The following is a 22,851-nucleotide window of genomic DNA, read 5'->3' as shown; positions in this document are numbered from 1 at the left end:
GGGAGTGTTTGCTTACCTTCATGGAAGCATGCGGAAGTTAGAGGTGGACATTAGCATGTCTTCACCAATCATGTCTCCACCTTATTTGATTATTGATTTATTGATTGACTGTTAAGACTAGTCTCCCACTAAGCTCACCATTTCAAGACCCACCTCTCTCCACAGCCCAGTGCTGAGATTACAGATGTACTACTACACCTAGTGCTTTAAAAACATGGGTTCAAAGGACAAAAATAGCCAATGTGGGAAGGAAGTGGAGAAAAGGGAGCCTGGCACAATGTTAGTTTAAACCAGAAAGGGAGAAGGACGCCTCAAAAATAAAAACTATTGGGTCTGGGGAAGTGGCACAGCATTTAAGAGCCTTTGCTGTTCTTATAGAAGACCTGGTTTGTATTCCCAGCACTGACATGGGAAAACTCACAGCCACTTATAACTCCAGAGAGGATCCAGTGCCCTCTTCTAGCTTCTACATACACCTGAACACACTCAGTGAGTGACAGACACATATGCATAAAATAAATTAAATAAAAAGAAACATCATTTTAAAACATCAAGTAGTAGATATTTTCCTACATTTATTTATTAATGGGGGAAGGGCAAGTTCACTCTTGGTGCGTACTTGGAGGTCAGAGGACAACTTGCAGTAATCAGTTTTCTCCTTCTACCATGTGGGGTTCAGGAATTGAAGTATTGTAGCAAGTGCCTTTACCAACTGAGCCATCTTGCCAATGTTAACTAGGGTTTTTAGTTTTGTCAATTATACCTGTTTTCTCTGGGATTGTTTTATATATATATATATATATATATATATATATATATATATATAGAGAGAGAGAGAGAGAGAGAGGTAGAGGTAGAGATAGAGATAGAGGTAGAGGTAGAGATAGAGATAGAGGTAGAGATAGAGATAGAGGTAGAGATAGAGGTAGAGATAGAGATAGAGGTAGAGATAGAGATAGAGATATATCCTGGTCTTTATCGTTGTGCTACTTACATCCGTACATGTGAATATTTTTATTTGCCCATTTATATCAACAAAACGATAATGGGTTTTTCCTAATGTGTTTTAATAGGATTGTTTTCACAAAATTTGTGACAGGGTTGGGTAAAAGTGTGCAATGTACAAGTATTAAACGGCTGGCAGGCTGCAGAGTCCCTCCCTACACCCAAATGTCATAGTGGACCATGTTTTCTCAGAATGCTCATGTCTATAGTAGGCATTTTGGAGCTCAGTGGTCTATGAGTTTGTCGACATATATAATAAAGCACCATATTTCTGGTTCTCACCGACCTAGGTAGAGTCCCATCTCCACATTTCTAAATCTCACATTTAACATTTCTACAAGATGTTTAATTCCTTCTGGGAAGATCCAGTTAATAAAGTACTAGGAAAAAACTTTACCAAGGAGATTAGATAGGAAATACCCACATATCTATGATATGTGCTGGAAAACGAAGGAGAAAAGGGAACGATGTCACTCCAGTATTCATATACAAAAGTCTTTAAAATAACAACAACAACAAATCACTTCTTGGTAAAACTAACAGATATGCATCGAATATACACTACCATTCCAAAAAAAAAAAAATAATAAGATAAAATGAAAGAGGAAGATGGAGAACGACCAGTTAGATATGGCTCTTACACAAACCTGCTTACAGCCATGCTTCCCATTTGCATCCACCTTGTCTCCCAATTCCGGATTCCATCATAATCTGAAATAAACTTCCATTACACTTAGAATAAGTAAAATAAGATTGTGGAAATAGGCTGAAACCTTCACTCATTGCCAAACTCTCCATTATTATAATCATTAAAATGTATAAATTATTTTATTGGTCATTCTCTCCAAAGTGGCTATCATATATGCTTTACTTGATGCTTTTATTCAAGACTCAACTTGTGACTTTTCATGAGAAATAGTTCTTGGGCTTTATCCTCCCTCTCCCTGCTCCCATTGATTTAACCTCCTTCTCCTTTCCTTCACCCTCTCTCATTTTTATGTCATACCTACACAAAATTATAGGGGTGAGAACATTACCCAAGAATGATTCCAGAGATCTGTTTAATACAATAAAGGGTGACCAGGCTCTTCTTTTTGGTCATAGTAGAGGTATCTGTGGCTTATTGTATTATAGTCTAAAGACCTTTAAACAGAAGACACAGAGAAATTTCCTTCCTGCTCTGCCATAACTTTCTAAGTCACCTCTCACTCAGAGTATGTGTATTAAAACACAGTTTTCATTAAACACTGGAATAATAGCTGGTCTGGATAAGGGATCAAGAGCCTTTTCTAATAGTGTTCAGAGGTAAGGCAAAAGGCAGTCTTGCCTTTCTGAGTAGGAACTGGAATATATAACCATAGATATTTAAAGCTGGAAGAGCTGGACATCTAGCTGGTGGGGTTATGAGACCTTACAGCTCTGGCAGAAGACCATAACTCAGTTCTGCCCCCCGTTGCCCACCTCAGGCAGCTCACAATTGCAGCTCCAGTGGACCCAATGCTTCCCACCCCCTGCATGCCCATGCATGTTTGTACATACAAACACATATGCACATAAGTAAGTATTAAAATAAACCAAATAAAAACTATCTGGCCAGGGCATAAGGTCAGGCAACAGTAAATAATGTAGATACAATTTGATCTTTGGAATCTAACACCTTATCAGCAGAAGGCTGATGCTGGTATTGGCCCCAATCTAACTAAGCTTGCTGAATGCTGAACATAGGTATCTTGTGTTTCCTCATGAACTACTTATTCTTACCATGGCAGGGCTCTTCTCCCATAACCTAAAGACTCAGCCTCTCTGTGAACAGATACAGGAACTGTGAACTCCTGCTTTAGGAGAGGTACTTTTCAGTGTCAGACAACTCTATTCATTAGAAAGTTCATAAGAAGAACCAGAGTCTGGCTTCTCGAAAGTTCCAGCCATGGGATCTGTAATCTTTTAGCTGCAATCATTCTCTGCACTACACAGAGCATGGAGCTATGGTCTTGGAGACATTTAGATTCTGAATCTTGATGGTTCCATTTACTAGTTACATGCCTACACACAAGTTGCTCAACAATTACAAACCTTAATTTCTCCATCTATTAAGAGGATAATAACTATGTACAAGCACTGTGAGGCATAAGACAGCCCGTGCGAAGCACCTGATATGCCATGAACATTCCTCTCTCTTCCACACCCATGGAAATGGCTGCTGTTAGAAGACAGTTATTTATATCTCACCTGAGTCTCTCTTGTACACAGTTTCCTTCAACCACTTCTCACGAGACTGATCATTGCACTCCAAGGCAAGACACACAACATGTTCAATGCTAAATAAAACAGTTTGTATAGGTAGAATGTTAACTAATCAAAACCAAACTGACCTCATGCTGATGCTACCTTTCAGTAGCAGTGCTTCTTTGTAATGAGGGGTGTGTTGAGAAACTGTTTAATGATAGAAACGATCAGAAGGAATTGCCTAACCCTCAGTTAACCTGTCAGGAAACTCAGAATAAAGATTTTACTAAATAACACTTTTTTTTTGACAGATAATTTTTAAACTTTTTTTATAATTTATTTTTTAATTTATTATAATTTATTCACTTCGTATCCCAGCTGTAGCCCCCTCTGGTAATCCCCTCCCAATTCTGCCCTCCCTCCTCCTTCTTCTCCCATGCCCCTCCTACAGTCCATTGATAGGGGAAGTCCTCCCTTCCATCTGATCCTAGCCTATCAGGTCTCATCAGGATTGTCTGCATTGTCTTCCTCTGTGGCCTGGTAAGGCTGCTCCCTCATCAGGGGGAGGTGATCAAAAAGCCAACCACTGAGTTTATGTCAGAGACAGCCCTTGTTCCCCTAGTAGGGAACCCACTTGGAGACTGAGCTGCCATGGGCTACATCTGAGCAGTGGTTCTAGGTTATCTCCATGCATGGTCCTTGTCTGGAGTATCAGTCTCAGAAAAGACTCCTGGGCCCAGGTTTTTTGGTTCTGTTGCTCTCCTTGTGGAGCTCCTGTCCCTCCACCCCCATCCCAGGTCTTTCTATCTCCCTCTTCTTTCATAAGATTCTCTTACTCTGTCTAAAGTTTGGCTATGAGTCTCAGCATCTGCTTCCAGACGTCCCTCAACTGAAGAATGGAAATTGTGGTACATTTACACAATGAAATACTACTCAGCAATTAAAAACAAGGAAATCATGAAATTTGCAGGCAAATGGTGGGATCTCAAAAAGATCATTCTGAGTGAAGTATCCCAGAAGCAGAAAGACACACAATGGTCTACACTAACTTATAAGTGGATATTAGACAAATAATATAGGATAAACATACTAAAATCTGTATACCTAAAAAAGCTAAGCAAGAAAAAGGACCCAGGGTAAGATGATCAGTCCTCATTCAGAAGGGCAAATGGGATGGACATCGGAAGAGGGAGAAAACAAGGAACAGGACAGGAGCCTACTACAGAGGGCCTCTGAAAGACTCTACCCAGCAGGGTATCAAAGCAGATGCTGAGACTAATAGCAACTCTTTTAACCTCTGCTTTCTCACTTAATTTCCCATTTTCACCTTTTACTTGACTTCATCTTTGTCTTTTATTCTTGTTTCCATAGATCTATCCACTTCTTTTTTTTAATTTACTTATTAATTTTATGTATATTAGTGTTCTCTCTGCATGCACATCTGGGTATCAGAAAAGGGCATCAGATCCCAGTATAGATGGTTGTGAGCCACCATGTGATTGCTGGGAATTGAACTTAGGACCTCTAGAAGAGCAATTAGTGCTCTTAAACTCTGATCCATCTCTCCAGCCCCCAATCTACCCACTTCTTATGTCCTTTGAAAAAGAGTCAAGGATGTCTTAAAACACACACTATTCTCGTTTAAAATATCTAAGAAGACAACAGAATTAAGTATTTCTAAAAAGGACCCAAATCTGCATAGCAATGAAAACATTATTCTCAATGAGCATTTTTAGACTCACTTCTGTCCCTACCTCAGTTTCCTTAGCTGCCTCTCCTCATTACAGAGAAAAAGCAATAATGTAGATGTTCATTTCTGAGCTTCTTAAATAATAAAAATACCCTTTAAAGACAGATGTCAATCATATTTTAAAAATAGCATTGTCTTGGGTAAGCAAGTGATTTTTTTTTTTTTTTCTAATCTGGCAAGGACAGCAGAACATGAAAACAGCTGAATCAACCAGTATCTTCAATCTTGCCCCGTGATTAATCAGGGCTTTATTTTAAATACATGATTGACACCCCTTTCCCAAGGTTAGGTCAAACAAAGGCCAGACTGCAGGCAGAGGGAGGAATCATATGACTTCAGAAGTCCCTGCCAGCCTTGTGATTTGTCAACCAGATATATAATTATGTCCTCGGGTTAAGAACAGAAAGACTGGAAATCTGCCACCCTGAAGCCCTGAAAATACTTCAAAATTATAAACTACAAAAATCAGTAAGTGGAATAGTGATCTTTCCTCTCCTTTTTGATGAATCTGATAAGAGTTAACTGAAGCTACCTAAAGGAGGAAACAACATGTGGGAGAGCTGGAGGCAGAGAAGGAGGGGAGACTGGTTTTGGTGTTGATGACTCAGGTCATTAAAACCCAGAGGGTGTCTCCTAACTAAGCAATTAGAGACTCAATAAAAAGGTCCCAGTGCCTTCCGTGGCTCACAGCCCGCTGCCCCACATTCCGCTTGCTCTAACTCCCGAACAAGGTAAGTCTCATGGCCTTGAGCATGCCCAGGGTCTCTGCTGCTGCCTGCTTTGCCTACACTTGAGACTGTGGAGACTGTGCGGGTGGCTCAGCCCCTACTCAGAATGTCACACTTGGGAGTCCCTCAAGACACAGTCTGCAAATAGAACTTCAGTCATTTTCTTTTTCAAAAAATATAAGGTCCATACCATAAATTCTGCTTAATAAGATATAGAACGCAGATTTATATTAAGATGAAAAGGTAGATTAATTTAAATGATGGCTAATGAGGGAGAGTCACTGAGTTCTCATGGAACAATGTCACTTGGTAAAAATGTATTATACAAGGGTTGGTGTTATGAACATGACCTCTCTTCCTTCCAAAAGCTTTACTAACTTGAGAGTGATACGCTCTTTCTTAGCAAATGAGGCTCCACTGAAACCGGTGAGAAGACAGCAGATGACACTCTCAGATGGGGTTCAGAGGTTTAATCCCCTCTGCTGGCTTCATTTGTGTATGATAGTGCTTAGGCTTGAGTTCTTTTTCTTTCTTTCTTTTTTCCCATTCTGTTCTTGAAATAAAGTGTTCCTTCAACATGTGAGTATTGCTGCTTATTGTAGCATAGAATAAAGCCTTCTAACACCTCAACATCCCTTATAAAACTAAAACACCTTTCAAACTCAAGTACAATAGTTAATATACAGCATAGAGAAGGCAATGTGGGAAGGTAAGTCAGGAGCAGAAAGGGTGACTTTAGTTTGCCCTTCCTAGGGAACCTATCATGAGAGATGAGCTTGGTTCTTTTTGAAGATTTATTCATTTTTATTTTATGTGCATGAGTGCTTTGCCTGCGTGTACGTATGTGCTCCAACCACCTTGGTGCCCAAGGCCAAGGAACTGGATCTCCCAAAACTGACGTTACAGAGAGCTGTGAGCAGCCATGTGGGTGCTGGGGACCGTTCCCAGGTACCCCCTCAACAATTGCAAAGTGCTCTGAACTACGGAGCCAGCTCTTCAGCCCCTGTTCTTCCTTGCAGCCCTTCTGAGTTTGTAATGATGTCAAGGCTCCTGAGAGGTCTCTTCTGTGTCATTGAGACATTCCACAAGTATGCCAGCGAGGACGGTGACAACAAGGCGAGGCTGACCCGCAGAGGGCTGAGGCGGCTCCTTGAGGGAGAGATTGGGGACTTCCTTCAGGTGAGGAGCTCACTCTTCTCCTGTTTGCCACTTTGTAACCCAAGCAGGATGGGCTGTCTGTCTGTGTGCACTTGGCTAACTGCCTCTCTGCTTTTATTGACCTTTGAGCAGTTTTGTTTTTGTTTTTGTTTTTTTGTCTTAGGTGCCTCTACTATGCAATTGCTTAGTCTGTCATACAGAGAAAGGGAGGTTTCCCTTATGTAACTGCTGCTTCATCAAGACAGACCTCTGAACAGAGCCACAATCCCTTTCTGCTTCTCACTTAGTTCACAAGTGATGGGATCGCTAGTACTAAGCGTAGTGTAAAGACAGAAAAAAAAGGGGGCGGGATCCAGAATTCGTGGGCTCTCACTGCTTAAGGCAACTTCACTGTTAAGAGAAATAGGTTAAAGACTCTCAGGAGACCTGAAGATTCTCAGAACACACTCCTACCCATGAATAAATTGGCTTTTCTTTGTGTTTGCATGCAGCCACATGTCTTTAATTCTGTGGAGAGAAAGTTGAACCTTCTGAATATTGACAGAGATGGTACCATCAGTTTTGAGGACTTTCTCCTTGTAATCTTCAGCTTATCAAATCTCTTTTATTTTGACATACCATTACTACATTCTGAACCAAGACTGATGTCTAAATCAGAGAAGATGGATACTATGGATTTTCAGGCAATCACTGGAACTAAAGTAAGGCTGATATTGCCATCAGAAATGGCACCATCAGTTCAGCCCAGCAATGAAGAAGTTGAGGCAGATGGGCACGCTAAGGTGAGCCCACAGGAAGATGTTAAGACTCACAAACTGCCAAGAGAGTTGTCTGAACCCAGTGACCCTGTGAACAAACAGCCAGAAGATGACCAGAAAGCTGAACAAAAGGTACCAACAACAGAATATGATGGAGTCCAATTTAAGAGAAATACACCAGTAGAAGTATCTAAACAGAGTAGCGGTCCAACACAGGAGGTCCCCAGAGAGAGAGGTAAGACAGCCAGGAGGCAAAGTGACACCATGGTAAGAGACCATGTAGCACAGAGGCCATCTGAAGATGAGGGGTGTGCTTCTACAGCACATGACTCATTCCCACGAAAAGAAGACAAAGCTGAGTCAGAGCCAGTAGAAGTTGCTACTGGGAAACCATCTCAGACACAGGAATCTTTTGAGCCCAAGGACGATGCTAGAAGATCTGAGACTCGAGAACCAGGAAAGGATGCTAGAAAAATATCACCTGAAACTACAAATTTAGAGGAGCCCAAGGCTGACAGTAGAACAGCCGAGACCCACGCATTGCCAGCACAAGAAGGAAAACATGAAACACAGGGCCAGTCCATCCAAAGTGGGAATAGAAATGCTTCAGAAACATCTAGCAGAGGCAAATGGGAGGAGGGGCAGAAAGAACATGAAAGAAAAACTGGACCCCCAGCACCAGAAACCCAAACACAGAATGAGAAGTGTCAAGAAAATGGTGCTGAAAAGGGATCTGATGCACAAGATCCAAGCTCTGAAGACGGAAATCAGAATCTCCCTGCAACTAAGAAAGAATCCATCTCAGGAAAAGAGGCAAGACCCAATGAGAAAGACACAGCAGATGCATTTGTGATCAACAGAAACAGCCCTGCAGCTGAAGAGACACTGGAAACAAGAGAAAGGTCCCAAGACCAAGCACCACTTGAGAATCAATCTCAAGCAAAAAGTCACAGGGCCCCTAGGACACATGACAAGGCAGTCAAGAAAGAGGACCACAATGAGGGGGAGGATCTTGAGTTATTAGTTACACAGAGTGATGTGGGCTCTTGTGAAACTCCCAACAGTCTGGCTCCAGAGGTAGGTAAAAGTAGTTCAGAGACAGGTGAGCCACAAGTAACAGGGGATTCACATAGTCGGGTAGACTCTCATGGAGAGTCTAAGCATGGAAGTCACAATAACAACCCAGATACCCAGAAGCAGGGAGCACCAGATGAGAGAAGCAGAGCGCGGGAGGAGGTAGAGCTGTCAACCCAGGAAGACAGACAGCTCCCAGAGGAAAAGGAACAGACTACCAGAGAGAACCATGGTGGTCTGAGCTCAAGAACTGAAAGAGGCCCAGAGGCATCTGTAGAGCCCAGTGAAGGAGGGGAGGTTCTGGAGGCCACAGCAGGAAGTGAAAACAGAAAATCCCTAAAGGCAGAGTATACAGGAGCCCAGTGAGTGTAGTAACTGTTTGTCTATGTGGCTTGCTGGAGACTTTGAAGTAAAGTTGATAATTAAATATTTCAATGATCAACTTCTTTTGTTGGATCACTTCTTTCTTCATTCTCTATCTTACCTTGGAGACACTGAACAGAATCAATTATTTGTGTGTGTGTGTGTGTGTGTGTGTGTGTGTGTGTGTGTGTTCTCCTAAATGCCCAAATTAGAGAATGATGCTCTCAAGCTTAGCAATGAACCAGGAAGAGTTATGTTTTCTGAAGCCAAAATATCAGCTCCTTTCTCTTGGCCCCAGCTCAATATTTTCTCTGTTTAATTCATAACATCTTACAAGAAGTGTATTTTTAAAAAAATCTAAATTCCAAGAATATGCCTTCTCCACCTCTCTCCACTTTCAGCTCTTCTTGTTTTTTTGGGGGAGAGAGAGGTGAAGGTGTTTATTTGCCCATGAAGATCAGAAGTTGAAATCAGATGTCTTCTTTAATCACTCTCCTAGTTGGGACGACAAGGTCTCTCACTGAAACTGAAATTCATCAGTTCAGCTAGACTGTCTGGCCAGCAATCCCCAGGCATTCTCCCATCTTTGCTTTCTCAGTTGCTGGTATTACAGGTGTGCCACCAGCTCTGGTTTTGCACATAGATGCTGGGGATCTGAACTCCAGCCCTCACACTTGTATGGCTCGCACTATAATGCGAGCTTGCCCAGCTCTCAGTTCTTTGAATTCTACCTTCAAACGTAAATGAATACTCCTATCTGATAATCTCAAACAACTAAATGACAAGATAGCTCTCTCTTTCTCTGTCTTTCTCTCTCTGTCTTTCTCTCTCTCTCACACACATGAGAGCATAAGCTTATCATCAACTTTATAAAACAAATCCATGAGAGAGTATACTTATGGTCAACATCCATGTTTCTATAGTTTATATCTGGAATGTCCCTCTAATACCCATGTAGTAACAGCTTGATACCTGGCCTATGGTGTTATTGGGAAGAAATGGAAGCTTCAAGAGATAGGGCATGACAGGAGATCATATGTGACTGGAAAAGTATTCAAGGGTGATATGAGAACTTTGTCTTTTAGTTTCTATAATGTGAGCACTTTGCTCTGATGTGTGTGCTTGCCATGGTATATTCCCATTCACAGGCCTAGAGGCAAAGAGCCTTCTGGTCATGTACTGAAACTTTGAAAACTGTGATCCAAAAGAAGCCTTTTTATAAGTCATTTGTTATAATAATCAAAAGTTGTCTCACACACATGAAATCTTCATGAAAAATTGAAAATAATTGTATTATTATTTTAAGAATTTTTAAATGCTATGTATCTGTACGTATATGTCACAAGTGTGAGGGTGCCCTAGAAGACCAGAAGAGGACATTGATAGCCTGGAGCTGCACTTACAAGTGGTGGTGAGCCACACAACACGGGTGCTGGGAATAAAACAGCCAGTACTTTTAACTAGTGAGCCAGATTTCTACTTTTTAAAAACTTAGCAAGTTAGTAAAAGTAATATTCTTACTTGTTTTTAATACGCTAGGAATAAGGTTGAAAGTATGGGGAAACAGAAATTATCAAATCGAGGGAGTAGAAGCTTAAGTTGGTGTTATTTCCTTGGAAAGCAAATGCGATGACACTTCTCAGGTAGAAGCACAATGAAATAATGTCGGATATAGACTGAGATTTTTTTATAAAGATACTCTACGGTAGAGTATAGCATATTAGAAACAGCAGAGTACAGATGTAACCTAAATGCCTATCAGCATGGAAAGGGCTAATTTGTGGTTTCTAGATATTGTGAAATGACAAAACCTCAGAAAAGTAAGGAAGTTTTCTTTAATAAGGAAGGATTATACATATTCCTAAATGTAATATACACATATGTGTACTCCTCTCTATTGTCTTGGGTACCAAGCCAAGGAATATATCACATGTGTATACTTATTTATGTATATATTATTTAGATACCCTTCACCTGACACAACTAAGTACCTGTAACCTCCATGGCTTTGGACATTACAGCACCAGTCACTGATAACCACCTGTCCAGAAATGCTCTCTTCAAGACTTTCCCCATCTCCCTCACAAGCCCATCACCTCCAGCTTCCAAGACTACGGCCCTTCTCTTTCTTAGCTTGCTCTGTCTGTCCCCTTCCCACGTATGTTATTAGCATCTCTTCTACAGTGATGCTCTCAGTCTGCCTTGTTCACACCCAACTCTACACGTGAAGCCCATCCTACAAAGGCTCACAGTTGTCACTTCTGAGATTTGGTCAGCCATCGCCCCACAAAGCAGAATTGTCCTCTCCATGTCCTCTCTTCTCCCACTCCCTCAATCCTCATTCTGCCAGGTTTCAAAGACACGAATACTGAGATCAGCATTTACCTCGTTTATTTTTAATTTCCTCTTTCTGTTTTTTTTTAAAGATTTATTTATTGATTATGTATACAGTATTCTGCCTGTGTTGTACACCTGCACGCCCAAGAGGGCACCAGATCTCATTATGGATGGTTGTGAGCTATCATTTGGTTGCTGGAATTGAACTCAGGACCTTTGGAAGAACAGCTAGTGCTCTTAAGCTCTGAGCCATCTCTCCAGCCTGATACTTTATTTATTCTAAAATGTTTATTTTTCTAATGCATAGTGCAGGGTTGGAGAGATGACTCAGTGATTATGAGCACTTGCTTCTCTTCTAGTGAATGTACGTTCAGTTCTCAGCACCCACATCAGGTAGTTCAGAACTGTCTGCAACTCAGACTCTGGGGTATCATGTGCCTCTGGCTTCCTCAGGCCTAGCACTCACATACATACCCACATGTCGACACAGACATCTATCTACAAGACTATAAAGAAATCTTTTCTAAAGGCTATGGTAATGGAACACACTTGGTGCGGTGTTAAAGGTATAACTGAAACCAGGACAAAGAAAAACTCTTTACCAGCCGGATATGGTGGCACACACGTTTGATCACGGCGCTCTGGGAGGAGACGCAGGTAGATCACCATGAGTTAAGGCCAGCATGGTCTGTAAAACGAGTCCAGGACAGCCAGGGCTGTCAGAGACAGAGAAACTCTGTCTCAAAACAAACAAAGAACTTTTTACCTGGGAGCTTACAGTCTAGTAAGAGAAGGGAGAGTCAAACAGCAGTAAAACAAGAAATAAACAAGAAAGCTCCAGGGAGTACAGTAATAAAGAGGACAGTATGTGGTAGGTGGTACGAGGAGGCTGTCAGAAGAATTGCTTTAACCCATTAACCCTTCTAGGTTCCTCCTGCTGAGCAGATCTAAGCTCCCCACAGCCCATAGTCTCTACTTGTGATTCTTCTACTTTAACTTTCTCCTGTGTTCTAGTTATGGTGTGCTCGCTGAGCATCCCTATCAGTGTCTAGGGTCTTTGGTGGCAAGATTTACAATGTGAACATCTTACTATCTGTGAGCCTGAACTTTGACCTCACATATCTATTATGGTTTCAGTAGGTGTTTGTTGAGCAAGCAAATGAATAGCTGCATCATTTCAACATTGTCTTTCCTGGGTTCCCACTGCTGGTTCATTCCCATTCAGTCACTCTTGGATTTTGCAAGGCACTGTTTTCATCTCTTTACCTCCCTCTATTTAAGAACCCTTAGTGACACCTTATACTTTCCCATGTACCACATCAAGCCTAAACTGACCAGACTCTCTCTATTATATCCCTCTAATTACAATTGACCACGACTTCCTGCAGAAATCTTTTTGAGAACAACAGCTTGCTCATCTAATTGTCTCTAACTACTACTTTGATCCTATCCTACTAAGTTTATAGAGACATTAATGGGATTGAATTCATTTAAGCGTATTTATCAAACATGAGGTATATGGCAGGTACTGTGGTAGACACAGGCACGCTCTGAATGGGAAGGCCTTGGTCCCCACCCTCATAAAGGATACAGTCCTGCCTGAGACAACAGGAAAGGCCTGCAGAGAGAGAGAACCAGAGGTTAGCAGTAATGCTGCTTCCTACCTTCTTTATGTCTCTTGGTCTTGTGGCTTACCCTCCCTGAAGCTCTCTTCCCCTTCACTCTACTTCCAACATTTTCCTGAAAGCTCTAGACTAAGTCATACTTCCCTTACACTGGTCCACTCACAGCCTGTACCACTCAGATTAGTACTTACTGTACAATATTTCTTACCAATTGTTTTCCAAACATTATTTTCACAACTACACAGATTGTAAGTACTAGAGAAAAAGAATTGTTGTACTACTCTAGTGCCTCATGTGTCTTGGGTGCTTCCTTAACTTCCCTTATAATAGCACCACCTGCATAAATGTCATCTAATCCACATAGTGATCCTGGAGAACTGGAAGAAGCAGAGATAGTATCCAGAATAGACAAAGAATGTTCATAGAATTAGACAATGGAATTTAAAAATTTTGAAAAAAAAAAAAAAAATGAAAAAAAAAATAAAAAAAAAAAATTAAAAAAATAAAAAAAAAAAAAAACATTTGAAAAAAAAAGGAAAACAGAAAAATGAAAAAAAAAGTACTTAAAATACACAAAAGAATCAAAACACCAGTGAAAGTTTATTCAGTCCTATTAGACAGAGGTCAGGTGAATGCATATCAAACCACAAAGAACTACTCATACCCAACACATGTCTGAAATTAACATGATAGTATATATCATGTGTGAGCAGAGATGTAAAGCAACTAGAATTTTCACCCTGGAAACAGGAGCATAAGTGAAAAAATCAAGCTAGCCTTACAGGTTCTATTTGAATTTTAGGCCCCATGACAGTTCTCTAAGTACTTTTCCAGAAAGCAGAAGGATGTAACAGTCCCCACCCTAGCAGAAAGAACAGACTCAAAAATAGTTCCAAGAAAAATCACAAATGATTCTGGCCCCAGCAACCTGCTGGGACCCAAGATACTCGGGGCAACATGACTGGGGTCCTGGGTATGTGCTAATCACTCCCCCTTCCCAGGACATTCCAGGCTTTGCTCAGGATCAGATATCCTCCAGATGGCCTGCCCGGACCTGGTGCCTATAATAGACCAATCATTTTAAAAGTAAACTTCCCTACCCAATCCAGTGTTGCCAAGCCTGTAACCAATCTCCCCACCCCACCCCACCCCCTCGCTTTTTCCTTTAAAAACCCGAGGCTTTTGTCCTTCAGGGCTGTCTCTTGCTTGCATGCAGGGCAGCCCCATTGCTCTGAATAAACCTCTTGCTGTTTGCATCATCCTGGCCTCCTGAGTCTCCTTCCTGCACTTTCCCAGGAGTTGCCCCCCCCCCCCCCGCCACCCTCGCTGGGCCTGACATAAGCATATGATATTCCTTTAGAAACACATATGGCAATAACTACTATTGGACAAGTCTTATGCCTACACAATTCTACTGCAGAAATGGACTTGTCTCTGAGTGCTTTTTTTTTTTTTTTTTTTTAAATTATTTTACTTTATTTTTGTTTTTCTTTTTCAAGGCAGGGTTTCTCCGTTTTAGCCCTGGCTGTCCTGAAACTCACTCTGTAGTTCGAGGCTGGCCTTGAACTCACAGAGATCCACCTTTCTATGTCTCCTGAGCGCTGGGATTAAAGGCATGTGTCACCACCCCTGGCCCCTGAGTCCTTTTAACCCAAGCACAAGCACGCAGGAAACGGAGAAAAGGGATCATGAGTTCAAACGAAGTCAGTCTGGGCTACATAGCAAAACTCCATCTCAAAACCAACCAACCAAACAACAACAATAAAAACAGCATTGTTCACAACAGCTCAGAAGAGAAAACAATCCAAAGGTCCACCAACTGAAAAAAGAAAAAGAGCCATACACACACAAACACACACACACAGAGTGGACGGTTGTGCAACAATTAAACCAAAGAAGTAGTTAAACCTATGCATCTTAACAGACTTTCACAAGCATGATGATAAACAAAACAGAGCCAGATACAAAAGCCTTCATGCTGAATGACTACAAAAAATTAAGCTGTAGTAGCATAATTCAGGACAATGCCGTCACTAGGAAGAAGGAAGAAGGGAGAGCATATGAAGTACAGGGACTGCTAGTTGACAGTCTATTTGTTGATCTATTTGACAGCCTATTTGGCGATTACATGAGAGTGTCTACTTTGTGATAATTCATTAAGGTGTACACTTGTGATCTGGCTATTATACTTTAATAAAATATTTGCTTAATTTATATATATATATGATTGCCCACCAAACTAAAACCATGTGGCATTTCTATATCATTTAAAGAATATGACTTCCACTGACTACCGTAACAATGCTGGATAAAAATTCACAGCTCCTCCCCAAAATGTCTGAATGCAAGTATTTAAGAACAGAGTAAACAAAGAATAAAGTAGTGATTAGGAGCACAGACTCTGCCCAGAGTAGACTCAGGTGTAGGACTGGCTAGATGTACTGTGTCCTCGGGAAAATCCCTTAAACTCTCTGTGCTTCATTTTGATCATCTTTAAAAAGCATTGCATAAAAGGGCTGGAGAGATAACTCAGTGGTTATAACACTTGTTCTTGCCCACATGGTGAGTCACAATTTCAGTTCCAGAGACTCCTCTTCTCACTTCCAAGGGCACCACATCAGGAACTCATAGGGTGCACATTCATACATGCAGGCAAAACACTCATATACATAAAATAAAATACATGTAAAAAAAAGTTGCATAAAAACTCAGGTTTACCAAATAATCCTGAACATTACCTTTGGAATCTGTTTGTAGGAATCCCCAAACCTCATATTATGAAATAACATACTTGTCTGTGCTGAAAAACTACATGGATTCTAGAGAAATTAGGTAGTTTCTCATGGTCACGTAGGATTTAGCAGGCAGAGCCAAGAATTGTCCACAGACTGCCTAACCTCCAGTCCATCACCTGTTTCTGAGATTTGCTTCCCTAGGCAGGGGCTACCACAGCCTATGCCTTCATTGCTTCACTGCCATGGGGCATTCAGTTTCTGAATCCATACATCTAAATGGAAGACTACCCAAATGGCAAAGGGTACTTCCACCTTTCCTTCCAGCCCAGATTCCCCCAGAAGACATCATGCAGAGTCAATGACAACACTGATGACTCCTGGTATTTTGACAAACTCATTTGAAGATGCCAATGTCCTGAATAGTAGCCCTGATCACAGCCTTCTAAGAGGGCAGGTGGAGGCCAGTTTCCCAAAGCCAATCAGTGCCACCTCATAATTACACCTAATACCTGCTCTGCTTGCCCCGCTGATCCTCATGAAAGTTCATGCCACTTGCAGTCATTCCTGATGCTCTTACTCACGGGTTCAGGAAGCCAGGGATTCTAATGGACAGAAATTTTACCTTGCCCATCTCCCTACAGAAATGTGGCTATCATCTATCCAGGAGAGAAGACTGCTAAAGCATATCCATTTTCATGGCATCTTGCTTGACACTTGTTCTTTGGGATTTGGGAATATAAAAATCAACTCCCTAACACAACGCCTAGAAAACCAGCACACTGTGTTCTCACCAAAAAACATAATGTGACCCTCCTGCTGAGTGAGCCACTTTTACAGGCATTTGTATGTAAAATACAAATCCATTATTTCTTAAATATCCTAAAATCTACCTAGAGGTGGAACTCTGCTTTGTTTTGTAAGTCAAGGCCTTTTTACTTAGTGTAGGCTGACCCTAAGCTCATCAATAGACTTTTAGTCCTCCTGCCTCATCCTCCTGAGTGTTGGGATTACAAGTGTGTTACCATATCACATTGGAGTTAAATCTTAATGCAGCCATAAGAGAAAGTATATTGATCGCATGCTTCTTAATTGCCACCCTGTATTACACATTAAAGTCACATCCTCCATTTTTTTTGTTCATTGAATAAATCTAAATTACACCATCAATATGCAAGACACATGACAGTACCCGCTACCTTGGACAGGAAAGCACTGTTGAGAACCTTTGTTTATTTTATCACGAGACCCGTTTTTATGCTGTCCTATATGAGATATTCCTTTTTTTTCAGATTTTAATATTAAACATCACTCTTTTCCCACAAAAAGAAGGGAAGTTCTGTTACTTTCCTATCTTGTGACCACAGGGCTAATGGTGTTTTCTCCTGGGAACTGATGCCAAAAACCTCTGACCTAAGACTGGGGTACAAGGACAGCAATTGTGCTTGCCGTTGGGCTGGCAACTTGAATTCTCCATTTCTCTGCTTCTGATTCTTTTTTATTTTACTGTTCTGCTGTTTGGGTGTCTTGCTGCACTCACAGTATTTTTCCCCACCTCTGTGCTTGTATTTGTGATGTCTACCATAAATAATTGAAGAACATGCACTTAAGGGGTGTAGGAATGAAAAAGTATCAGGATCTCAATTGAGCATGGCATGTGACAAGTAGTTCAGAATATTAAGATGATTAAAGTCACTGATATCTTTCCCTTTTTTCTTTGTTTCTTTCTTTTCTTCATTACTTACTTTCTTTCTTTCTTTTGTTGTTGTTTTGTTTTGTTTTTTGAAACAGCATTTTCAAAAAATGTAGCCTTGGCTGTCCTGGACTCACTTTATAGACCAGGCTGGCCTCGAACTCACAGCAATCTGTCTGCCTCTGTCTTCCCAAGTGCTGGGATTAAAGGCATGCACTACCATGCCCTGTTTAAGCCACTGATTCCTTTGTTCAGTTGATAACTACTATGATTCTACCAGCAGGTGGCCATTTTCTAGGTGTTGAGATTAAAGCAGTGAACCTGCATAGGTGAAACCTTGTTCTCCTGAGCTGTGTCCTCAGGGAGAAAATAGAAAAAGCACAGATTTAAAGAACAGTTCTATAGAGTGCCAGATGGAAACACATTAGGACAAATAAAAGAATGAGAAGAAAGGAAGCCACTGAGGGACACCAGAGTGTTGAACATGTGTGTGTGTGTGTGTGTGTGTGTGTGGTGGCACCTGAGCAGAGGCTTGCAGCAGAGGAGGAAGGAAACCTTGTGATGGTTCCATCAGAGGAAACAGCATGTGCTAAAGCTGTGGATGATGTGCTGGTGTCTTCAAGGCTGGCAGCACGGCAGGAACAGGAGGAGCAGTGACTGAGACAGTAGACGATGGGGTCAGAGGCTGCCAGGACTCCACCGAGTCACAGGTTGTTTTTTTTTGGATGTGATTTGAATGCATCCCTAGAAGTTCATGTGCTAGAGTCTTGGTCACCATTGTGACAGTGTGAGAGATGATAGAGACCATTAGGGGAGGAGGGTGAGTGTGAAGGAATGATATCAATGGAGCCATCACATTGGTTACTTTTCTACCGTTGTGATCAAACAACATGACTAAAAAAATTTACAAGAAAAAGCATTTAATTTGGCTTATGGTCTCAATGGGTTAAAGTCCATGATGTTAGAGCAAGATACAGCTGAGCACTCACATCTTAATCATCCACAACTGTGAACAGAAGCGGGAACTCACACTGGTAATCACAAATCTTTTAAAAACTCAAAGCCCACCTCTAGTGACACAAGGCTATATACCTCCTAATCCCTTTTAAACAGTTCCACCAACTAGGGACCAGGAATTCAAATATATGGGCCTATAGGAGCCATTTCCCTTCAAACCACCAGCCTTCTGAAGAAATTAATGTAGTTCTTATAGGACCAAGCTACCTCCTGTGAGAGCAGGGTTTGATAAGGCCCAGTTCAAAGAGCTTCTAGTAGACTTTCATCCTGTGAGGGGAATTTTAAGGTAAACTCAAAGTAACTCCCCCCCCCCCAGGTTACTCTGAAGGGATAATATGGAAAGCATGAAGTTTTAGGGTGTTCTTATTGTGGCTGCCAGTCATGGCCTTGATCATCCATCACTGCCACACATGTGATAGGCCTGAGCATCTAGCAAGATCTCTCTTGGATGGACAGAGCACATGGTCAATAAGGGCTCCTATTCCCTTTTTCAGAGTCAAAGACATATTTGTTTCTTGTCTTCTTTTAGTGTTATCTTCCCTTGTAAGAAATAAAATTTTAATCAAGAGACTGAAAGAGAAGATAAAAATAAAAATACCTCAAATGCTCATTAAGGACTAGAACCAGAGGAAGAGGTAAGAGAGACAGAGGGAAGAAAGGCAGAAAGAGAGAGGTGAGAAGCAGAAAGTTTGAAGGAGGGGAAAATGGAAGGAAGACATAAAAGAGAATAGACAGGAGCAATAAGAAAATCAGACGATGAGAAAGGATAAGCAGAAAGGACACCAGGAATTAGATCCTGGAATTCAGAGATGTTCTCACTCAGCATCAGAGATAGCTGTGAATTGTGACCTGTGTAAACAAGACACAACGGATCTACTGTCAAAGAAAGACTGACCATGACAGTGGTGAGGTGTCACAAACACATTTGAAAAGTTATCTTTGTATTACTTTATTAATTATCCCAAGAAAAGTCCTTCCCTTCAGGCACAACTCCCCCCACACACACATACACATACCCTGCTCAGGGTCACACTGGGTTGGGAGCCAGACTCCCCTCTGCCTCCCTCAAAGCAGAAAACATTTCAGCCCATGCCTGAGCATATCAATGAGATCATCTGTTATGGTTACCGCTCTGATGCCAGGAGGAGGAGAGTCATGGGAGGCTGGGAGGCTGAAGAGATCAGAGGACTCACTGACAGGTAAGACATACTCTATTTACTCCATATGAAGGCTGCTACACAGGCAGCTGCCAGCAAGCACATATAGGCAAGACACACAGTGGAGGTGGGGTGGAGAAGAGGGTATACACAGGCCACATGGTGATAGGCACACAGGCCTACTGACAAACACACAGACTGGCAAACACAAAGGTAAAGTCTCAGGCCTCTCATATCAGGGTTATATTTACACAGACTCACATAAAAGTGGCCCTTTAAAAAGTAATTACATAACCGATGACATCACTATTTGTTTTATGATTTCCCAGACATCAGTTGTCAGCCATTTTGTGCTGATTCCTTAGTCTCCTAGTCCCAGGATGCCTGATGTCAGCTGTTTCTGCTGACTCATACTAGATATCCTTGTCAGCGCCGTGAATTGACCCTGATGGCCTTCTGTTCACAAAAGTAGCCTATCTATAAATAATGAAGTATTGAGTGTATAGTACTAGACTAACGTCTTACAAAGGCTGTTTTCATTGTTTTGAATAAACAACATACTTGGTGAATTCTGGGAAAATTACCTGCCCAGTGCAATAGAGCTGCTCAGAAGAGAAACCACAAAGAACAGAGTTCACGTTTTCATAGCAAACACCAGAAGAAAATCGCAGATATCCTTTTTAAACACAAAGTCAGAGCTTGTGGAGGAAATCACGAAATAAGCAATCAAACAAGCAAACTTGGTGGCCAAAAGATTTAAGATCTAGACCTATATGACTTTGGGAAATTTCAGCTCCCAGGCTCATGTTCCCACATAAGAAATAGAGATGAAGTAGGCCAATTGTGGGGAAATCTCAGAATCAGAATGTCAAGCAAAAGCTGTCATGCTTCTCACAATTGAACCTGCTTCAATTGTGAACCTAAAATCATTTGCTTCAATGATTTTACAGTCCTCACCAATCTGTCACATCTAACAAAGTCACTAACTAATGGTCAGAGTAAAATTACAAAAGCAGCTGTCTCTATAAATCTCTAACATTTCTGCATCAAGACTGCATGGACATTCTCTTTTTTAATTAAATTTTATTTTTATATTAATTACAATTTATTCACTTTGTATCCCAGCTGTAGCCTCCTCCCTCATTCCCTCTCAATCCCACCCTCCTTCGCTCATCTCCTTCCATGCCTCTCTCCAAATCCACTGATAGGGGAGGTCCTCCTCCCCTTCCATCTGACCCTAGCTTATCAGGTCTCATCAGGACTGCCTGCATTGCCTTTTTCTGTGGCCTGGCAAGGCTGCTCACCCATGGCGGGGGAGGGAGGATCAAAGAGCCCCTGAGTTCATGTCAGAGACAATCCCTGTTCCTGTTACTAGGGAACCCCCTTGGACACTGAGCTGCCATGGGCTACATCTGAGCAGGGGTTCTAGGTTATATCCATGAATGGTCATTGGTTGGAGTATCAGTCTCAGAAAAGACCCCTGTACCCAGATATTTTGGTTCTGTTGCTATCTTTGTGGAGCTCCTATCCTCTCCAGATCTTACTGTCTCCCCCTTCTTTCATAAGATTCCCTGCATAGATATTCTTATTGTCATAAATGATTCTCTAATAGGGCATCACTTGCACATAGTTCCATCAGAAAATGAGGAATAACTTATAGGGACATTATGACTGTTGTGAGTACGTGTGTATGCATATGTTCATGTGGGTTCATGTATGTGTGGGTATATGTGCATGTAAAGACCAGGGGTCAATCTTGGATGGTATTTCCTGGGATCAAGACATGCTGTGTTGAGACAGGGGCTTTCACTGGCCTGGGGCTCACCAATTACACTAGGCTGGCTGGCTGGTACACCTCTGGGATCTGTCTGTCTCTGCCTTCCCAGAATTAAAATTACAAGGTTGCACCTCGACACCTGTTTGTGTGTGTGTGTGTGTGTGTGTGTATGTGTGTGTGTGTGATGTTTTGTTTTCTACATGGATTCTAGAGTTTTTTTTTTTCCTTCAACACAGAATTTCACGTGTATACCTGACAGACTGGTTACTCTCTTCGCAGACCAGACTGGCCTCAAACTCACAGAGATCTGCCTGCCTCTGCCTCCCAAGTGCTGAGATTAAAGGTGCATGCTACCATACTGGGCATAGTTCTGGAGATCTTAAGTCAGCAAGCAACTTTCTGACTGAGTTACTTCCATAGCTTTGAAACAATTTTTAACAATAAATAAATAAATAAATAAATAAATAAATAAATAAATAAATAAATGAATAAATAGATAAAAATCTTTCTGGTCTTATGATAAAATGGTTAGAACTAAATAGGAAAGGCCCTTCCTTATATTAGTTATCTTGCTATTTCTGTGATAATACACCATGATCAAGACAACTTACAGAAAGAAGGGTTTATTTGAGCTTACAGCATCAGAGGGATAAAAGACCATTGTCATCATGGCTGGGCAGCATGGTGACTGAACAGTAAACAGAGAACTAAAATCCAGAAAGAAAAATTTTAGTGTCCTAGAATTAAATAAGAATCAAAAAACTACATACTAAAACCTAAGTGATAAAATGTAGGCAATCCTAAGAGAGACATTTATAGCTCTATGTAGCTATATCAAAAATTCAGAGATTTCAACTATATCACTTAATGATGTACTGTAAGACCTTAGAAAAACAAGAACAAACCAAATGCAAAACTAGTAGGCAAAGAACTGAAACAACTAAACATGAAGGGGAAAAAAGAGCTATGGAACTGAATAGAGAGTTCTCAGAAGAAATACAAATGGCTAAGAAACATTTTAAAAAGTGTTCTACATCATTAGTCATCAGAGGAATGTAAATTAAAACTACCATGAGATTCCATCTTACCCCAGTCAGAATGGTTATCATAAGGAAAAAAGATGACAACAAATGTTGTTGAGAACGTGTGGACGGTGTAAATTGGTGCTGACACTGTGAATGTCAGTGTGGAGCTTTCTGCAAGCTGAAAAGAGAACCACGGTATGACCCAACTGTATCACTACTGGTCGTATACCGGAAAGGCTCCACCTCCCAGCACGGAGATACTTGCACGTCATGTCCACTACTGCTCTACTGACAATTATTAGGAAATGAAATCAGCCTCATCAGCTGATTAATGGGTAATGAAAATGTGGCACCTATGTGCAATTGACTTTTACTCAGCAGCACATGAAATTGTGAAGTCTGCAAGAAAATGTATGGACCTGGAAA

General features: G+C 41.3%; 1 protein-coding gene across 1 annotated transcript; it reads left to right on the top strand.

Annotated features, from left to right (window-relative positions):
• The first annotated feature begins 6,747 nt into the window (after window positions 1–6,747).
• On the top strand, window positions 6,748–9,065 carry Tchhl1 (trichohyalin like 1). The gene is made up of 2 exons (XM_055606707.1): window positions 6,748–6,888; window positions 7,359–9,065. Exons 1-2 carry the CDS (start codon window positions 6,748–6,750, stop codon window positions 9,063–9,065), a joined length of 1,848 nt encoding a protein of 615 aa, XP_055462682.1.
• Window positions 9,066–22,851: the final 13,786 nt, after the last annotated feature.

Source organism: Psammomys obesus, unplaced genomic scaffold, assembly GCF_907164565.1.
Source record: "Psammomys obesus unplaced genomic scaffold, mPsaObe1.curated_primary_1811, whole genome shotgun sequence".
NCBI classification, from domain to species: Eukaryota; Metazoa; Chordata; class Mammalia; order Rodentia; family Muridae; genus Psammomys; species Psammomys obesus.
Note: the sequence above shows the minus strand (reverse complement) of the source record. Positions and strands in the feature narration are given on the sequence as shown.

Coding starts and splice junctions, on each gene's coding strand:
- Tchhl1 (XM_055606707.1), top strand. CDS start 6,748: ATGTCAAGGCTCCTGAGAGGTCTCTTCTGTGTCATTGAGACATTCCAC. Junction 6,889..7,358: donor AGATTGGGGACTTCCTTCAG/GTGAGGAGCTCA, acceptor GTTTGCATGCAG/CCACATGTCTTTAATTCTGT.